Source organism: Podospora anserina, chromosome 3 (assembly GCF_000226545.1).
Source record: "Podospora anserina S mat+ genomic DNA chromosome 3, supercontig 3".
In the NCBI taxonomy this organism is placed as follows: Eukaryota; Fungi; Ascomycota; class Sordariomycetes; order Sordariales; family Podosporaceae; genus Podospora; species Podospora anserina.
The window spans coordinates 58,143-75,793 of NW_001914833.1; the positions used below are offsets into that span (position 1 = coordinate 58,143).

The 17,651-nt window shown below is 52.3% G+C and overlaps 6 protein-coding genes across 6 annotated transcripts; 3 read left to right on the top strand and 3 right to left on the bottom strand.

Moving 5' to 3' along the window:
* Positions 1 to 91: 91 nt before the first annotated feature.
* Positions 92 to 3,492, bottom strand: PODANS_3_11520 (uncharacterized protein; the record flags this gene model as incomplete). Its single annotated transcript, XM_001903438.1, has 5 exons — positions 92 to 724; positions 884 to 1,858; positions 1,921 to 1,964; positions 2,020 to 2,134; positions 2,341 to 3,492. The coding sequence occupies 5 exons, from the start codon at positions 3,490 to 3,492 to the stop codon at positions 92 to 94; spliced, it is 2,919 nt and encodes a 972-aa protein (XP_001903473.1).
* Positions 3,493 to 4,969: 1,477 nt separating this feature from the next.
* Positions 4,970 to 6,120, top strand: PODANS_3_11510 (uncharacterized protein; the record flags this gene model as incomplete). The annotated part of the gene is made up of 3 exons (XM_001903439.1): positions 4,970 to 4,984; positions 5,045 to 5,323; positions 5,377 to 6,120. The coding sequence occupies 3 exons, from the start codon at positions 4,970 to 4,972 to the stop codon at positions 6,118 to 6,120; spliced, it is 1,038 nt and encodes a 345-aa protein (XP_001903474.1).
* A 1,377-nt stretch (positions 6,121 to 7,497) lies between these two features.
* Positions 7,498 to 10,320, top strand: PODANS_3_11500 (uncharacterized protein; the record flags this gene model as incomplete). The annotated part of the gene is made up of 1 exon (XM_001903440.1): positions 7,498 to 10,320. The coding sequence occupies one exon, from the start codon at positions 7,498 to 7,500 to the stop codon at positions 10,318 to 10,320; it is 2,823 nt and encodes a 940-aa protein (XP_001903475.1).
* A 1,379-nt stretch (positions 10,321 to 11,699) lies between these two features.
* On the bottom strand, positions 11,700 to 12,995 carry PODANS_3_11490 (uncharacterized protein; the record flags this gene model as incomplete). The annotated part of the gene is made up of 3 exons (XM_001903441.1): positions 11,700 to 12,091; positions 12,152 to 12,795; positions 12,862 to 12,995. The coding sequence occupies 3 exons, from the start codon at positions 12,993 to 12,995 to the stop codon at positions 11,700 to 11,702; spliced, it is 1,170 nt and encodes a 389-aa protein (XP_001903476.1).
* A 949-nt stretch (positions 12,996 to 13,944) lies between these two features.
* Positions 13,945 to 15,798, top strand: PODANS_3_11480 (uncharacterized protein; the record flags this gene model as incomplete). The annotated part of the gene is made up of 1 exon (XM_001903442.1): positions 13,945 to 15,798. One exon carries the CDS (start codon positions 13,945 to 13,947, stop codon positions 15,796 to 15,798), a length of 1,854 nt encoding a protein of 617 aa, XP_001903477.1.
* A 155-nt stretch (positions 15,799 to 15,953) lies between these two features.
* Positions 15,954 to 17,646, bottom strand: PODANS_3_11470 (uncharacterized protein; the record flags this gene model as incomplete). Its single annotated transcript, XM_001903443.1, has 4 exons — positions 15,954 to 16,795; positions 16,855 to 16,919; positions 16,969 to 17,086; positions 17,139 to 17,646. 4 exons carry the CDS (start codon positions 17,644 to 17,646, stop codon positions 15,954 to 15,956), a joined length of 1,533 nt encoding a protein of 510 aa, XP_001903478.1.
* Between the last annotated feature and the right edge of the window lie 5 nt (positions 17,647 to 17,651).

A 17,651-nucleotide genomic window follows, 5' to 3' on the forward strand; every position in this document is an offset into this window, starting at 1 on the left:
CCGCAGTTAGCCAGAGCGTTTCCTTAGTTGCCATAGCTCAAGTGTCACGAGTTGCAGTTACTTACAAAGATAATAGTGATGACAGTAAACATCATGATAGCCCGCCCCTGGCGAACTGCCTCTTCGGCTTGCTTGACCGATTCCCATGCCTGAACGACACTTGCCTGTTGTTGCTTGAGAGACAGAAGATCGGTGACCTGACCTCGGAATTAGTGACTTGTATGGCGGTGTAGTAGCTGGTCAAACTCACACTTTGGGCCGTACTCTCAGCCCCCTTCTTCAGCCCCTCAAGCTCATCAAGTCGATCGTCCACTTCGGCAAGAAGTTCTTGAGACTGCATTCGAAACCACAGAAGCTGGTCGCGCTTCTCCTCCATTTTGATATACTTTTCCATGTTCTCAGTGGTACTGTGTGCCCTTCTTGACGTCCCTCGGTCATGTTGGACAGCGCCTTCCTTCCACCGGCCGTCGGGATCGAGAATGTGCTCTACATGCTTGCAAAATCGTTTGATCACCTCTCTCTGCTTCTTGTGAACATGAATCATGATGTCGAGCTCATCAATGATGTCCTTGACCTCTCTTTGCAGCTTCCCTTCTGGGTGAATGTCCAAGAGGGGCACGTGCAGGTCAGATGAGTCGATGTACTTGGATCTCGAGCGGTAGATTTTGGATGCCTTTTGTGTCCAATGCCAGACATGTTGGAAGGATATCGTGTGTTGATTCGTCTTGCAACACGTCTAAGTAAAAGAAGCCCGCCAAGAGTCTCAAGAGGACGAACTTACCACATTACCAATAGCTTCTGAAAAGATGTCCATCACCTGTGGTTGGCTGTCCTGCGACAGTATTAGCTGAAATCACTCAAAGATTGCTGAAGGAAAACAAACCTCAGTCTTGGTTCGATCAAAGAAGGTGTTGCAACATTCGTCGAGGATGATCAGAGCCAAGTCATACACCGACCTGACCTGATTCTTGCGGGCAAACTTCAGCCTTTGACGAATAGACTTGTGCACCCCCGAAAGATCCTGCTTGTTGAACCCGTAGCGCTTGGGAAATGAGGTGATAATTGTCTTCTCGTCCAAAACCCACATCCAGAGCTGATCGACCATCACGAGCTGAGAAATTTTGCGAATGTCACTCCGGCAGTGCTCGCAGCCATGTTTATCCGTCTTGTCCCAGTGGTCAGTCCACTTCAGTGTGACGTCGACATTGTCGTTATCCGAGCTTTGATGGAATACTCCCTTGAGCCGGCTCCATGGACCGGACTCTGTTGTAGTTGGCTGTGGCTCGAGTCGGTGACAAAAATCCAGATTCATATTTGTTCCCCGATAGACAACCTGGTCCCTGTCTCGGACCTTGGTGGTCTTCAAGGTCCAGTAGTAGGACTGATCAAGCGTTCGGCGGGGGTGAAGAGGTGGATCATGGTACAGATACTTCTCCAGCATTCGTTGGTCTCGATAAGTAGATATGGCTTCGTAGAGTCTTGCCGCGTCAATCAGGTACTGTCCGAGAGGATTGTTGATCTTGAGCCTGCCATTGTCATCTATTTCAATCCGCTGTTTGCTTCTACCGACAGAAACAAGTCTGTTCATCAAATCAGCCAGATCGTTCACACCTTGTGACGGGGCCGTCGAGCGCTTCTGGTCGCCGCTCTGAGTCGTCTTTTCATCGTTTTGATCTCTGTTATCTGTGTGTAATATGCGCTTCGCACCCGGCTCCAAGTCCTTCCTCTGTTCTATGCGTGTCTTGCGTTTCTCGTAGGCGATGTTTTCGTTTCTTCTGCGCTGCTGCTCCGACTCGATATCAATCATCTTCGCCATCTTGTTTCTCATTCTGTCGGTATCCCAGTGTAGATAGGGCATCTGTGTCGAGACATAGGGTCAGTGATACTCGAGCAGAGGTGTGGAGAGTTTGGTTGACGGACGAAGAGGACTATATTCTTTGGATTATCTTCAATTTCGGTAACCTCTGCAGCAATGTCAGGTTGACTTTTCTTGGGTTTCGGATGATTGTCATCACATACCAGACGATATTCTCTCACAGAGAGGTCTCATATGTCTCGCATGCACAACACCACTTCGAGCTCCATGTTGCTGACCACGCCAAAACTGAGGCCTCAGAAGCATCTGAGTGTGTGTCTTGACAGATCGATCCCTTGATGCGTTGCTGAGGTCAATGTTGAGATGGCTTTCACCATAGTATCTAGCTATCGCTTTCTAGGATTGGCATAAGTCAATGTTCATTCATCAATAAAAGGGAAAGCAGACTGTACCTCGACCCACTATGTACCGGGTTAGCATCTCAGAACAACGCACTTTAGCAGCGGTTAATTAGGACAACTCACGTGCATGTTGTTGGACGGCAGATGGAAATATCGTATTCTTGTAGGGTCGTCGACCTTGATAACATCCCTAGCAAGAATACTAGGCCCCGGTGCGGGAGATGACTCCGAATCTCCGTCTGCACCAAGAACAATGTTCATAGCTAGACGCTGGTCCGGAAATCTACCCTTGAATCTTGGATCTTGAAGTTCCTCCTCGTAAGGTTCGAGATACTGAACATGCGAGCTCTGTGTTGGTGAAAAAGTCGGTGCTCGGCTAGTTGTGCCGTTGTGAAAGGTCTCCCGTGTTGGTGACGACGTTAGTGTCCTTGAGCGAGAATCCGTGGTGGGTACTGCGTTTAGTGCTGTAGATGTCCAGTCCTCGGCTTTCTTGCGTGTGTACTGAATGAGGTATGCGTTTACATCTCGCTCGAGATCGTACTCTGCTGATTTGGAATCGGTTGCCGGTGTGCTTTTGCGAATGCGTTCCACTATCTTTCCGACCTCTTCCCGTCCGGGCTCTGGTCTTGATTCGGGGTCAACATTAGGGAGCCGTGCTGCTGTACTAGGTGGATTCTCGGCGATTGGTCTATTGCGCTTCCATGCTTGAACCTTCTCCAAGCCGGCCAGATATGACGTTGATCCCCTCCAGTTCTTCCCACTTTCTTCAACACAAGTCACAAAGTGATCAGTTCTCGTGATGTTCGTTGATTCCTGCAAGCAGGGCCCGCTTGGTACTGTTCCCTTGACAGCCTGTCGAAGGATGTCGGTTCTTCTGTACTGAGCTTCAATTGCGACAGCGGTGCTCTCGATCGTCTTATCTCTACGCTGTTTTGCGGCTCGTGTAATCTCATCGTCTGGACGCTTTCCATTTTCGGGGAGCGATTTCAGATACTCCTTCTCAAGGAGGAACTCATGCTGCCAGATAGGGCTGTTGTCGGGGTCAAGAAAGTAACTGGCACGGTCTGCGATGTTGATGCATCCAAAATAATGCTTGGTGTGATCTCTGATAGCCTCTGGAGGGTGGTCCTCGGAAGAAAAGCATGTCGGGGGTGCGGATTCGGAGTCAAAAGCGCGTGTGACCGAGTGATGCCCCGGCTTTAGGACACCGGGATTCTGGCTCCTTGCTTTGGGGGCCCGACGCTGGTAATGCTGGTGTAAATGTCGAGATGCCATCGTGGTCTGCCAGTTGTCTCGAGTCATAGGGCTGAGTAGATCTCTCTCCAGGGGAGCGACCGGTTCTATATAAGGAGGTCCGCTGTACCGAGGCCGACATATTTGCCCGCTGGCTCCGACAGGTTATATGGACGAGGCTCTGGATAAGCCGCTTGACGATCGGTGAAGTGATGGTGAATCACGGGATTGCGCAAGAAGTTCATGTTCGTAAATGGAACCCTGCATGTCCCAACATCCCGGGCTGAGTGTAGCGGCCAATCGTGCGGGCACCTTCATGACACAGCTGGGCATATTGGGTGATGGCGGCGGCGTAGCTTCTGCAGTTCGTCCAAACTAGCAATTGGCCAATAATCTCACTGATGCTCCCAGCCGTGTCACAAAAGGAGAGGCGATGGTGTGGTTGCACTCAGGGGAAGAGGGTGTTGTCGACGAGGCTCCGGAGAGACTCCAAAACCGGATAACAATTCAAACATGGAAACACGGTGACGAGAGTGTTACCAGAAACAGAAATGCGAATTGGGGGCTGAAGTCAACGGATCTTGATGGATGGCATGGCGAGGCTCGCAGTTGCCGTCTGCTGTCAGGCAGCCCCTCCATCCCCCGCCCGTTGTAAATTCTTATCTGCCCCTCACTTCACACATTAATTCACGAATCAATCGATCTTGATTTTTCCCCAAGATCTATCACAGCTTTTACTGTCCCACCCCGGCTATAGTAGCTCTTTGCTTGGGCCAATGTGCGATTTCTTCACCATAGCATTTATGATAGTCAATCTCGGCCTGCATGACTCCTACCTTAGCTTTCTGTTTTTACGATCCTGCCCGTCTTCTTATTTTGAATAACTCTCAGATCATACCGGGTATCTTACCTAGGAAATTACCGTTTTCTGGGCTATTTATTGTACAGGAGCCTTGCTGGTTCTGACGTTGAAGAAGCCCTGACGGGAATCAGGCTCATCTCATGCATAACTATATCCATGGCTCCAACAGGCATTAGATGAGTGTGCACAATACTCCCCACAGGTATTAATTGTTCCTGATAACTGTGGGAAACGAAGAGTGAACAAACGTTCGGTGATTGAGTCGCAATCCACCAAAGCTTAGAAGTTGCCCCTGAGCTAACGATATGCAGTTCCTGACACGATCCCAACCGGGGCGGGGAAGCTCTTCGGATCAAGATACGTCATGCATTCAGCTTTGACGGCCTCGGAGGGCGAAGACATGATCACATAAGAGCTGATTCCCTCTTTTCTTTCTCCAAGGGGATTTTGACTCGTTCTCGGAGGATTTGACATAATTGAGAGGAAATGGTACAACGATTGGTGGCTCGACGTGCCAACGCGACCCTTTTGCCTGCTCCCCGTTGCACCGCAAGAGTCAACCCATTTACTGGCCCTGCTGTTGTGTTTGCGTGTCACCAACCGCAAGCCCGAACCATCAAATCCACGGCTGTGTCCAAAGGCGTGGTGTCGAACACGATGCAGAAATTGGGGGTAGGTCTTCGCATGCCTACCTACACTGAAGAAGGGAGACTGACAGAGCTAAACGTACAGGATACGCTCGCCGAAAACTTCGGCGGAGCATTCACGAAGCTCGGCTCCCGACAATTCAAGCTCGATGATTGCCCTGATCTGACCGAAAAGGTGGGTGTTGTGACGGGAGGCAGCCAAGGGATTGGGTTCGGCGTGGCATATACCCTCCTCAAGCACAACATCAGTAAGCTCTACATAATTTCCGTCAACAAGGAGGTCTTTGAGGGTGCCAAAGCCGTCATCTCCGATGAACTGGGACAAGACAAGGCTGCCCGGATGGTCTGGATGAAGTGTGACCTTGTAAGTTGTCCCTTTGCTCCGGTGTTGACACTCACTGAGAAGAAACAACATAGAGCGACTGGCGGCGGGTCAAAGAAGTAGCCGAGATGATCAAGCGCGACAATAACCGGCTCGACATCCTCGTCAACAACTCGGGTCGAGGCATCATGTCAGCCGAGCTCACCTCATATGGAGTCGACAGGCACATGGCAGTCAACCACATGGGCCACGTCGTCCTCACATCCCATCTGCTACCCTTGATGCAAAAGACGGCCGAGGAAGGAAACATTGTGAGAATCAGCAACCAGAGCTCCAATCTGCATACCGGTGCTCCCAAGGACACCAAGTTCGCTTCGCTGGACGAGATCAACCAGGACGTCGGACCCAATGCGCAGTACGGAAGGAGCAAGCTGGCGGGGATACTCTACTCGCGATACTTCAACCGCAAGGTAACGCAAAATGGGCACCCAAATGTGCTCATGAACGCTACACACCCAGGCTTCGTGAGCACCAAGCAGAGTAGGGAGGATATTCTCGAGCCGTATCCCTTGGGTGGGTACGTGATGAAGTACGGCATAGAACCGATTAAGAAGGACCAGTTTGAGGGAGCCGTGCCTACCGTGTTCTGCGCAACCAAGATCAAGGATTCAGGCCAGTATATCTGCCCGCCTTGCATCCCTGAAGAGGGCAGCCCAATGTCGCAAGATGATGAGCTGGCGGATAGATTGATGGAGTTGACGAGGAATATCATCACTGAGAAGACGAGAGTGGACTCGGTGGAGAGAGGATGTCCAATGGATGATGTTGTTGTACATTAATGGTCGGTTTTCGGGCGTTGAGCAGCCCCTTTTACCCCTGAGTTCAAGTCAGACCAAGATCTTCAATCAGCAACGACAGCCAAGCAGCGAAGGCGGGGGCACAAAACTGCACCATGCAGGCCATAAGGGGATATCAACCACCAACGAAAGCGGCGTAGACAAGAGGTCTCAAACGGAAGAATTTATTTGATGCTAGTTATTGGTGAAAGACGTTGCTGCATATGCATTCGAGGAAACTCAATGGTAACACACTGCTCGACATCCCAGAACGAAACAATGTTCATTTGTCGATGATGATGATGTGCCGAGCTCTGACCGCCTCCAGCAGCCTGAGTGGGGTTGTATTCGGAACCAGCTTCCAGCACACTGGAACCGAGTGATGGTTGTTCTGATTGGCCGGTATTTGAAACGGTCCCTGCCGAGAAAGTTTGCGAAGGAGGGGTCACAGCCCGAAGCCTGTCCTGCTCAGCCCTATGATGGAATTGAGATGATGGGAGAGGTGGGATCAGAAGAAGGGCCATTGGTGTCGAATCCTATCCTCAGGAGCCGGTACTCCGTGTGGGTGGTGAACCGCAATTGGAGATGTGAGGTGAGCAGTGGGGGGTGGAATGGGCTCAACGTCAAAGCTGCGGTTCAAGGTGTCACCCTGCAGTGACCCACTGGTGCCTGCACGCCACATCCAACGCTAAGCCAGAACAAGCACAATCCCTAAAGTCCCTGGAATTCATTGGCTCTGCCCCACGCCAATGGAACAGCAATTGACTTTGACTTTCATCCTTCCTGCCCGCCATTGCTTCTTCTTGCAACAAATCCTTTATTTTTTTGTTGTTGTTTTTTGCTACTTCTCTGTAAATCCCCGTTGCCCTCGGACAATCTCTTCTCCTTTTTCCTCTGACTCATTGTTGCATCACGGCTGGTCCTGTCTCTCGCTGATCTCGAATACCTCATCGATTGGCCGCTCCGTCGTTCCTCGTTCCTCGTTCCCCGTCTTGCGTCCTTCGTGCCACCGCCATTGTTTCCTAGCCATCGCGACTTGCTCATTCCTCAAAGTTCCGAGACACAGTCGCACCAATCTCACTTTTCCTCATGACTTGAAGGCTTCTTGGGGGTCCAACGGCCGCGATTGCCACCCCTTTGCAAAGAGGTCAGGGGATTCGATAAAGCCTGGTTCTGGTTGTGACGTTGGAAACAGAACACATACCGGCATCATCCTGGGGACTACTTACCCCTTCCTTTATATCGAACTGACTGGTCACCTTTGTGAGGTACGAAACGCGAGGGCTTCGGCCGTTTGTCGCCCCTCGCACCCAGCTGACATCGGCAATCGACCCACCCCAGCCCTGGTACCCAAAACAGCTTCGTTTGTGTCTGCCCAACATGAATGGCCATGGCACACAAGGCCACTTGGATGATCCAGCTCGGGTCCCTTCTTCTCCTCGTCCCAAGGCAGGCTCCCGAACCAGCTCCAGTTCCTCTTCAACAGCGCAAACAACTTCCACACACTCTCACCGATACCACCATAGCCGTTGCGGCGAACGAGCAAAATCGCACTTGTCGCGAGAGCTTTCCGACGGCACGAGTCTTGCCGTAACTCCAATGTCTGCCTTGTTGCAAGAGAGATTGGAGCGCGAGCGGAGGGTTGAGAGCGAGCGCGCGTCAAGTAGGACAAGCAATGATCTCTTTCGTTCTACCGTCGACAACCGAGCGATCCGCAGCCCGTCCCCCGCAGACAGTCGTCCAATCTCGAGCCAAAGCTCAGATTCGGCTAGGAAGAAGGGCCTGGGAGTCAAGGAGATGGAACAGACTCTTTCGAATCTCCACAAGCAGAACTTTGACCTGAAGCTTGAGCTTTACCATCGGCGGGAAAGGCAGACGGTGTTGGAGGAGAGCTTGGAAAGGTTGGAGCTCCAAAAGGCCGAGACGGACAAGATGAATGACAGGCTTGTTCACGAGCTGGAGAAAAGGGACAAGGCAGTTGAAGAAGCTGTCAGCATGATTGTGGTTTTGGAAGCCCGGGTTGAGCAGTTGCTCAGGGAGCGAGAGATGGTCCGCCAAGTCGAGGTCCAAGGATTGCCAGGCGCGGAGGCAACATCAAAACACAAGGTCCTTCTGCCATCTGGGTCCGACGAGGTTAAGACCCTCAATCGAATGCCCAGTTTTGTCTCTGAGCACAGTGAGAGCACCGAAAACCTTCGAAATGTGTATCTGGGGGCCCGTGGCAACGTGTCCAGTCTCCCAACCATGCCCGAAGCCACCCCTGAGACAATCCGTGGGAGTTTCAGACTTGACAGTCCAACGTTGAGCATTTTGAGTGAAAGTTCTTTTGTGAGCGTATATGGTCGGACCAAGTCTCCAGACGCACCATCGCCTAAGGAAGAGAGTCCCTCACTCATGGACACGTCTTGCATGCAGCGCATGCTTGCTCTGGAATCACCAACCAGAGTCAGAAGTGCCACCCCCAAGAACCGTCCCAGCACAGCCCGCGCCATCTCGAATGAATATACGCATTTCCACACCATTACCGACGTGATCGGGGCCGGAAGTTCGCCTCTTCGTCAGCTGGAGAAGGTGGAAGTCAAACGTCGAGCCCTCCAGGATGCCGCCAGAGCACAAACCACAGCCAACGACTTCTCCCCCTTTCTTCGCCCACCATCCTCCATGACTAAGCGTAAAACGAAACAGGAAAAGAGGGAGGCTCTGGAAAAGGTTCTCACGCACGGAAGTTTGACAAGCGAACGCGGGCTTCCTCCAACGCCTGATACCATTTCCACCACAACACTGCGGCTGTACAAAAACTCCAATGACACCCTATCCCACGAGCCAAACCTGACAAATGAGCAGAGCTATCTGGCACTGTCGGAAACAACGGCCTCGCACCATTCAGTGCCTGACGAGCACGGCACCAGTCTGGAACCTCGCACACAGACGACGCATACGCAGCCAGCATCAACGACGGCATTTGACAGCCGCAAACTAGCCGGCAAAAATGAAGATATGGACCAGCTCCAACGACCCCAATCAACGAGAGATGCTTTGCGTCAATACAAGGGTGCAGATGACGCTGAATCGACCACGTCGAGTGTTGACACTTGGCTCCGAGAGGGCATGAAGCCACCACGAAAGGCCCCGCTTGATCCCATGAGTTCTGTTTCGCAGGCCCATCCAAACTACAGGGCAGATCGCGCTTCACCAGATCTGTTCTCCTTCCCATCTTCTACCAAGGGCTGGGCGACCAACGTCATGTTTGGTTCGCTGCAAGGTGCAGGATATATGGGGGCTGGCGGGAACGGTTTGCCGCACCCGCCAATGGCTGACACTCTCGATGCAATTAGCAAGTCATTGACCAAACCTGTCTTTAGTTCGGGGGTATTGACACCGACGCTGGACTCGCTCAACTCTGCGCCTCCGCCGCCGAATCGCAGGTCAAGTCTACAGGCCAAGACGGGGGCCGACCTCTCGGGAGCCGCATCAGCCTCCCCTGCGCGACCATCCCCATCGTCAAAGATAAAGATGAGTGTTGGAAAGGGAAGTAGAGCAAGAAGCAACAGTATAGATATCAGGCCCCCGTCTCGCCAGCTCGCAGATATGGCTCAAAGTCGAGCAATGACAGTGCCACCGAAACAGGCTCATCAACCTCCGCCTCCACCCCGAAAGGTTTCGCAGAGTCATCCGGACACACAGGGCACACCATCACAGTCCGTATCAAAGCAACACCATTACCCTCCAACCGCAAGCCAGGCCCCCGCTGCTGCCACCCCTGCTCGGCCTAGATCGCGCGGACTGAATCACTTCTTCCGTCGCTCCACCGGCTCGGCCGACCCACCCGTTGCGACACCATTCGCCGCACCGGCTGCAGACACGACCTCAAAAGACGAACGGCCACTGATCGGAATACCTTCTTGGGGACGACGCGCCTCGCTCGTTGATGACGATCGGGCTAATTCCAGTGCCACGCCACCGCCTATCTTGAGGAGTAAGGCTCCAGAAAGAAAGGTTGAATTTGACGATGATGGGGGAGGGGTTGAACTAGAATTACAGGGCAATGAAGGCGCGCCGGTGGGACATGTGCACGACAGCGGGGGGGCAGCCGTAGAACGGGGTGGAGGAGCGCCGATTGCCAGTGGGGGAGCGCCTGTCGTAGGTGGTGGGAAGCGGAAATGGCTTAACCTAGCGAGAGTTGGGAGCCTGAGGAACCGTTGAAGCTGGTGACAGTTGCGAGGAGGGCGGGTGTTGACGAGTGAATAACAAAGGGGAAAAGGCATTGCGTTGTGCGCATCCTGAGCAGGCGTATCTTCGCTTTGAAGTCAAACATAGGTTTTTTTGGTATGGTTTATCTGATATCGATGGACGGATGAATATGTTTATTGGTGGGGGAGTGTTACTGTTTCGAGGCTCGGATTCAAGGCCGTGTGGGTTCAAGTTATTAGCATGATGAATGATGGAAAGACTGAATGAAGAAAAAGATGAAGGTGGCATACCGGCGAGATGGTAGATAGAAGCGGATCGACATGTATGATACCTACCTAACATTGAATTTTGGGATGAGATACCAACGTACACTGTAGGAGAACTCGAAGGATTGGACCCAGCGTGCATCGTCGTGTTCGAGGCCTTGAATGACCCGGGCATTGACGAGGCAATGGGTGGAGAAGGACTGGTGTTCGGTATCTCTCTTCGGGACAGTGTGTGTAAAAACGGTGTCTGCTGCTGCCCAGACAATTATGTTATATTGGTGCTTGTTGAGCAACGGGAACACGAGAGTTGCTATTTAGGTAGGGTACCAACCTTTAGTTTAAAACTGGGTTTTTAATTATAGATCCGAGCTTCTATAGGCCTTTATCCGAACCGTAAGACTTCCTATCCTAGCTTTAGCCGAGCTTTAAAGCGTTCCATCCTAACTTTAGCTAAACTAGAAAGTTTCTCAACTTAATTTTATTCGAAACTATAAGTGTTTTTTATTTCGACGTATTTATAATTTCTCTGGGATAGAGCATATAATTAGGTAAATATAGAATACCTAACGATATATTATATACAGAAAAGGCCGGTTTAACGGGCGAAACTTTATATGTTTAAGTTTCAAAGTCCAAAAATATAAGATCACCGTTATGGTTTTATACATCGTCGAGGCAGTGCCACCCGAAGCGGCTTTGGGAGGCTCATCACCAGTCATGCAGGTCTGCGAGATCTGGCCACCAGCTTCGTTAAAAGTATAGGAGGGTCCCTCTGATGAGATGGCCGTAACTTCTTTAGGGAGATGCATAGGGCTGCATCGAAAAATAGTCAAAACACCCTTGAACCAACCCTTCTTTCGTGCAAAGCTAGGCTGGCTACCTTGTGATAAACAGGCTGCTGGTCTTGCTCAGGCAGTGTTTTTGGGGTTGCTCAACGCCCCTCGGCCTTCCATTTTCGGTACGCCTGAGCTTCTCATCACTGTGCCATAAGTATGAGGGGATGCAAATGAAACAAATGATATGACACCAAAAAGCAACAGTTATGGTGGTGACTGCTCCTTCGGGCGATTGCCCATAACGCCTGCCAATGCATATATTAATCCTACAGCGTCCGCGCTGGTGTCATCAACCCATCAACTCTACTCCATTCCTTACTGCCCCAACGACAGCACCAGTCTGTATGACCTCCGAGGCGCCGCCTGCTACCCGATGCTCCACCTGGGCAAGTAGGTCAAGCCAGGTGATCATAACTTCTGGCTTTACCTCCAACTTGACCAGCTCCTCCGACAACGCAGTGATGATATCCGCCAACGCCAACCCTTGTGTGACCTTGACGCTGTTGACGGCCGCCAAGCAGGCCGTCACATCGCTCGTGCTGAGCAGCGTGTTCATGATCTTCTTGATGACATCCGGTGGTGGCGCGGCGACGCACATGTAGATTGTGTCGACCGTGATGCTTTCGCGGACGATCTGGTCTTCGGGGATTTTGGGGGTGTCTTTTGGTTGGAGGGGTGTACCTTAGCAGCATCTGTTAGTAACAAGGAAAGACTGAAGGGCGGAGAGAAAAGGGAACATACTTGACGCATGGCAAGCCTGCAACACGTTCAGCGCTCGTCTCATATCACCTTTGCTGAGCTTCACTAGCGCGTCGGCCGCTTCAGGCTTGATCTTGATGTGCTCCTCGTCGATAACCTTGTCTACCAGCACCCTGATGTCCCGCTCCTTCAAGGGACTGAACCGAAATCTTGTACACCGAGACAGCAGCGCCGGGCTAAGCTTGTGGGAGTAGTTGGCAATAATGCAGAACCGGGTGTTGACAGTGTACTTCTCCATGATTCGTCTCAGTGCCATCTGGGCTGTGCTCGTCATGGCGTCGGCCTCGTCAAGAATGATCAGCTTGAAACCGGCAAGTCCTGTCTTGGAGGTCGATGCTCCAAGACTAAAGATCTGTTTCGTTGAGGCAAAGGTCTTGATCTGCTCGCGGACCACATCGATACCTCTGTCGTCGGAGGCGTTGAGCTCGAGGACCATCTGGCGCATGTTCTCGGCACCATAGATTCGTCGGGCCAGGGCGAGGATGGTGGATGTTTTTCCGGTGCCGGGTGGACCATAGAGAAGGAGATGTGGAAGGCGGTTCGAGTCGACGAACTTGTTGATGGTAGCGAGGATGTCTTGGTGGCCAGAGACGTCGTCGAGGGAGACTGGGCGATACTTTTCGACCCTGTTTTGATCTTGTCAGAGCTCTGAAACGGGCTGAATAGAGTAGAAGAAGAAACAATTCTCGTACCATGGAAGGCTGTCTTCGGCTTCAACTGGGAGATTGGCGGCACTGCGCTTGCCCTTGGCTGCATTGCTGGAGGAAAAGGTGACGTCTTTGGAGACGGGGAGATCAATGTCCATCTCATCTTCGAAGTCGGACATTTTGAGAGTCTTTTCGGGCGAGACTTTCTTTACAGGTCGTCGTGGTGAAATGTGGCGAGTTGAGAGAGTTGGTCTGGACTGCGACGGTTCAATTGCTAGAGTTGGTGATGTTCAAGGCTGCAGCGCGGGAGAACGCGGTCGACGCGTCTTTCCTTAATTGGCTGCTTGGCGCGAGTCTCCTCAGTAGCTTGGGTGGGGTGTGGCTTAACAAGCCACATAGCTCCAGTTACCCAACTAAATGCCCCCACCTTCCTGAGGCTTAACGCCGCACCGTTGAACACCGTCCCACACGTTTAACGACCGCTCGAGATCTTGTGGTTTTGTGACGTCCCACAGCTATCAATAAGCATCATTTCACATGCTCACGATATCATGACAACTCTGGCTCCTGGTTATACAACAGATTCCACGCTTACGATTCTCGGCTACCAGCCCACCCTCGGATGCCACGGGTTGGCAACTCGCTAAAACCCTGTGCATCTCAAAGTAACTCTGTAGATTCCATGCAGTTTCACCGTCTTTCGCCATTTTTCCCATTTTACGCAACCGCGCGGGCGTGGTACACATGAAGACTCTTGTTCCCATTCGGACTTCGGAATCCTGTCATCCCGCACCGCATATTGAGGTTTCCAGTTTGCGAGGCTCGGGGTTAAGCCAGCCAGTCAGATCCCGGAGCTCACACTGACACATGTTCCCTGGCAGCTCATGATGCGAAGATGATAGAAGATGCTGTGCCACAGTTATATATCGGAGCTAAGTATACCTATGAACTCCGCCGCGGGCGGTGGACTATCATGTCCTGGTGAGGAAAGAGGTGCCGCAAATGTAGGTAAACAAACATTACGAGGCTCGATGGGCATCCAATGTAGAAGGCGAGGCAGGCCTTGAGGAACTTGCAGAGGCTCATTCACCATCTTTCTGGCATGTCAACTTGGGTCTCATCACTGCTATGGTTCCTGTTCCGGCTCGGCAATCATGCCATGCCCGTGTGCGAATCCAACAGGGCTGTATGTGCCCAGCGTGGTCGCCTCCTTGTCGTTGCAATGCTGCGGGATGTACCGCTGATCCCAGAGCGAGCTCGGTCCACGTTACAACACAATTTGTAGCGTTTGTCAGCCCAACGGATCGTGTTGGTTGCAAGATTGCAACGGCGAGCTACCCGGAGGGTCTTTCCTGGCGGCTCTCATTGGTAGCCTTTTTCCGATCACTATTGTTGGAAGTTGATCCCCTCCCTGTTCAGGATGTATATCTGGGGATATGTAGAGGTAACCCGATGGATATAAATCCTCTTTGGTGTCGCCTTCGGGTTCAATCCACTTCTTCCCACCTCGCCATTCACTCCCTGCTCTCAACTCAAACAAGCTACATCTTGCTTGATCAAACCACCAACATGGGAGACGCCCGAGATCTCACCAGCCCCAGCGGCCACCCCCCTCTCACCTCCCCTGAGAAGCCCGTCCTTCTCTTCATGACCCTAAACGCCTCAGGCCATACCGCCGGCGCGGCCCAGATAGCAAAGCACCTCCACTTTAACCGCGGCTACAAAGACATCTACTTCATCACCGGGCCCCGCTTCCAACCCCTCATCGAAAGTACCGGTGCAAAATACATCAAAAACCCCTTCGAGTACGACGTCCCCAAAGTCCAAGAAGGCTCCACCGAAGGCGAGGCCTTTTTCGAAGGAATGAAAGCCGTGTTTGGGGAGTCCATCGTCCCGTCGTATCACGTTCTGAGGAAGACACTCGAGGACATCCGCGTCGCTCATCCTGAGCCACGGAAGATTCTGTTCGTCCACGAGGCGTTGTCTCAGGGTTTGCTGCCGTATCAATACGGCTGCCCCTTACCCAAGGGTTACACCTCCCTCCCCAAGACCATAAACTGGCACACGAGCATCTACACCAGCTCTGACCCCGATTTTCCTCCCTTTGGTCTTGGTCTGAAGTACGACCCCACCCCTGAAAACAAGGCAGTCTGGAAGACCATGCACGCAGGAGGCAAGACAATGTGGAAGCCACTGATTGAGCACTACGATCAAAAACTCCAAGAGCTGGGGTCCACCAAAAGGTTCACCGACCTGCCGCTTGATGTGGCCATGACCGGCGGGGACGTCACCGTCATGGCCACCACCGCCTCGCTCGAATACCCAAACGTGACCAAGGACCCCAAAAAATTCCGTCTTGTCGGTGGGCTGCCCGTCAGGGCGCTGGACAAGAACCTCGTCTACCCCCCTTGGTGGGAGGAACTCACGCTCAACAGCGCCCTTTCCGACTCCGACCCGGCAAAGAAAAAGGTCGTCTTCGTCACCCAGGGTACCGTCCACCGCGCCTACCACGAGCTGATGATCCCGGTCATTCAGGCAATGGCTGACAGGGAGGATGTCTTGGTGGTTGCTACCCTGGGAGAAAAGGGGGAGCCGAATCCCCTACCAGAAGAGGAAACACCCAGGAATGTCAGAATGGTGGATTACTTCCCTTATGAGGCCATCCTTCCCCATGTAGATGTCTTTGTCTCCAACGCTGGTTACGGCGGGTTCATGCACGGGATCATGAACGGGGTGCCGATGGTGCTGGCGGGGTTGATCGCCGACAAGGGGGACGTTTGCCAGCGGGCGGCGAGGGCGGGGGTGGCGGTTAATTTGGGGGTGTCCAACCCGTCGGTGGAGCAAGTCAAGGAGGGTATTGACACGGTGTTGGGGGATGAAAAGTATAGACAGAGAGTGAAGGAGATTGAAGAGGAGAACGTCAAGGCGGATTCCCTGGGGCAGATTGAAAGTATTATTGAGGAGCTGCTGAGCCATGAGTAAACTGAGCAGCAACAGAGAGTATTAGAAAGACAGTTCTTCATTTCCACCATTCCAATAGATTCCAGCTCATATGAGAAAAAATAATCTGCAAAAAGGGGTATCGCAAAGAGAAGTAAAAAAAAGTCCAAAGTCCAACAACCATCATATCATCATGCTCAGTTCCTCAATGGCCAACCCTCCCCATCCCAAGGTCTATTCAAATTCTGTTGCGGCCGAATGATACGCCTCTCCTCGGCGTTGCCGCCTCCCATTCTTGTATTCTTTAAAAGGAAATCTACTTGTGTAATCCGGTGCTCTTTTCGCTTGATACTCGCCGATTGGTGGAGTGGCGGTCCAAGTGGTTGTGGCTGTGTCTGGTCGTAATTTGGAAGTTTGGTTTTGCTCTGGCTTTTCTCCTCGATGTCGTAGAAACCCAGAATGTCATCGACAGTGATGCTATCACCAGTGTCGCCGCTGTGGTCTCTTTTGTGTTGGTCCTTGATATGTGCGTTTGGTGGTCGTGCTATGGCTGCCGCCGTTCTCGAATAGATGTGTGGGTAAGAAAGGGGGTGTTGTTCAAGTTCAGGGCTGGCCAGTGTGGAGTCTACCATTGTATGGGATGAGCCTGTTGAGGAAGAGTCTCGGAGGTGGCCTTGGGTTTCTACTGTGTTATGTGGTGTCAGGCTGGGTGTGGTTTGTTGCTGCTGGGCGAATTCCTGCCGTTGGGGCGATGCCAGCGACTCCAATGTGATATGAGAGAGGTGTAGGTTTCGGGGGTCGGGGGTTTCAAAGCCGTTGTGGGATGGATCCGGAAATGGGTCAGGCCTCTTCTTTTGATCGACCATGGTGAAGCGCGGTAGTTCGGGGTCGCTCTGCTCAGTGTGATGGTGGTTGCCGTAACCGATCGTGCTGATGCCTCGTTGCTTCAGGTAGAGGGGTCGCAGGGTTGGGATGCCCAGGCACACCAAGGCGACAGTGATCTCTGCGCCGGCCCAGATGAAATAAGGGGCAAAGTTTACTGGCCAAATGTCAGCTCCCGATCAGGTTGAACAACCAGGAAAAAGGCCGCCCACTTACAGGTAAAGTCATCGATTTTTAACCGGGATAGCACCACGGTTCTGACAACACCACAAGCACCAGCACTGCGAGTCGTTAGCTCATGTCGGCCAACTTGATTGTATCTTTGCTTACATCACACCCAGGCTCATGCCACTGGCCAAAAGGAACTTTTCCCGACGCGGCATCTTCAAGGACATGATGAAGAGCCAAGGGAAGATGGCGAAGAAGAAATCACAGGCGCTTGACCAACCTGCCTCGGAGTTAGTATGCCGTCATATCCATACTGAGACGGTCCAACATACCTCCCAACCCAACACTCATGGGTTGAATCTGGATATTCCACTCTCCAGGCGTCCTCAGCACATCCCAACTTGCCTTCCTTGGCGTCGTCTGGTTCCACAGCATCACCACCAGTGTTACCGATGTGCCGACAGTAACAACAATCAGAAACCAGAGCGCAAGTTTCTGCCACTTCAGCTGCACAACCCGTAATAAGAAAAATCCCATGCAGAGCTTGGCGAGTGCGTTTCCCGAGATGGCGAAGCTGTTGGCAACATAGGTCCAGAAGATGGCCCTCGATGACTCGTCCGGAGAAAGAGTCCAGAAGCTGCGTCCCAACCCAAAATGAACAGCGACTTGAATACACGCAGCAAACACCAGCATGAATATTCCGGTCCATGCGTACATGTGGTCCTCGATGCCGACAAAGCGAACGATTCGTATGCGGGTGTACAGACGTAGGCCGACGAGTCCAAGAGACAGCGCCGTCATGGCCCACATGGCAATGGCCAGAGTGTGTCCCGCGTGCATCGTAG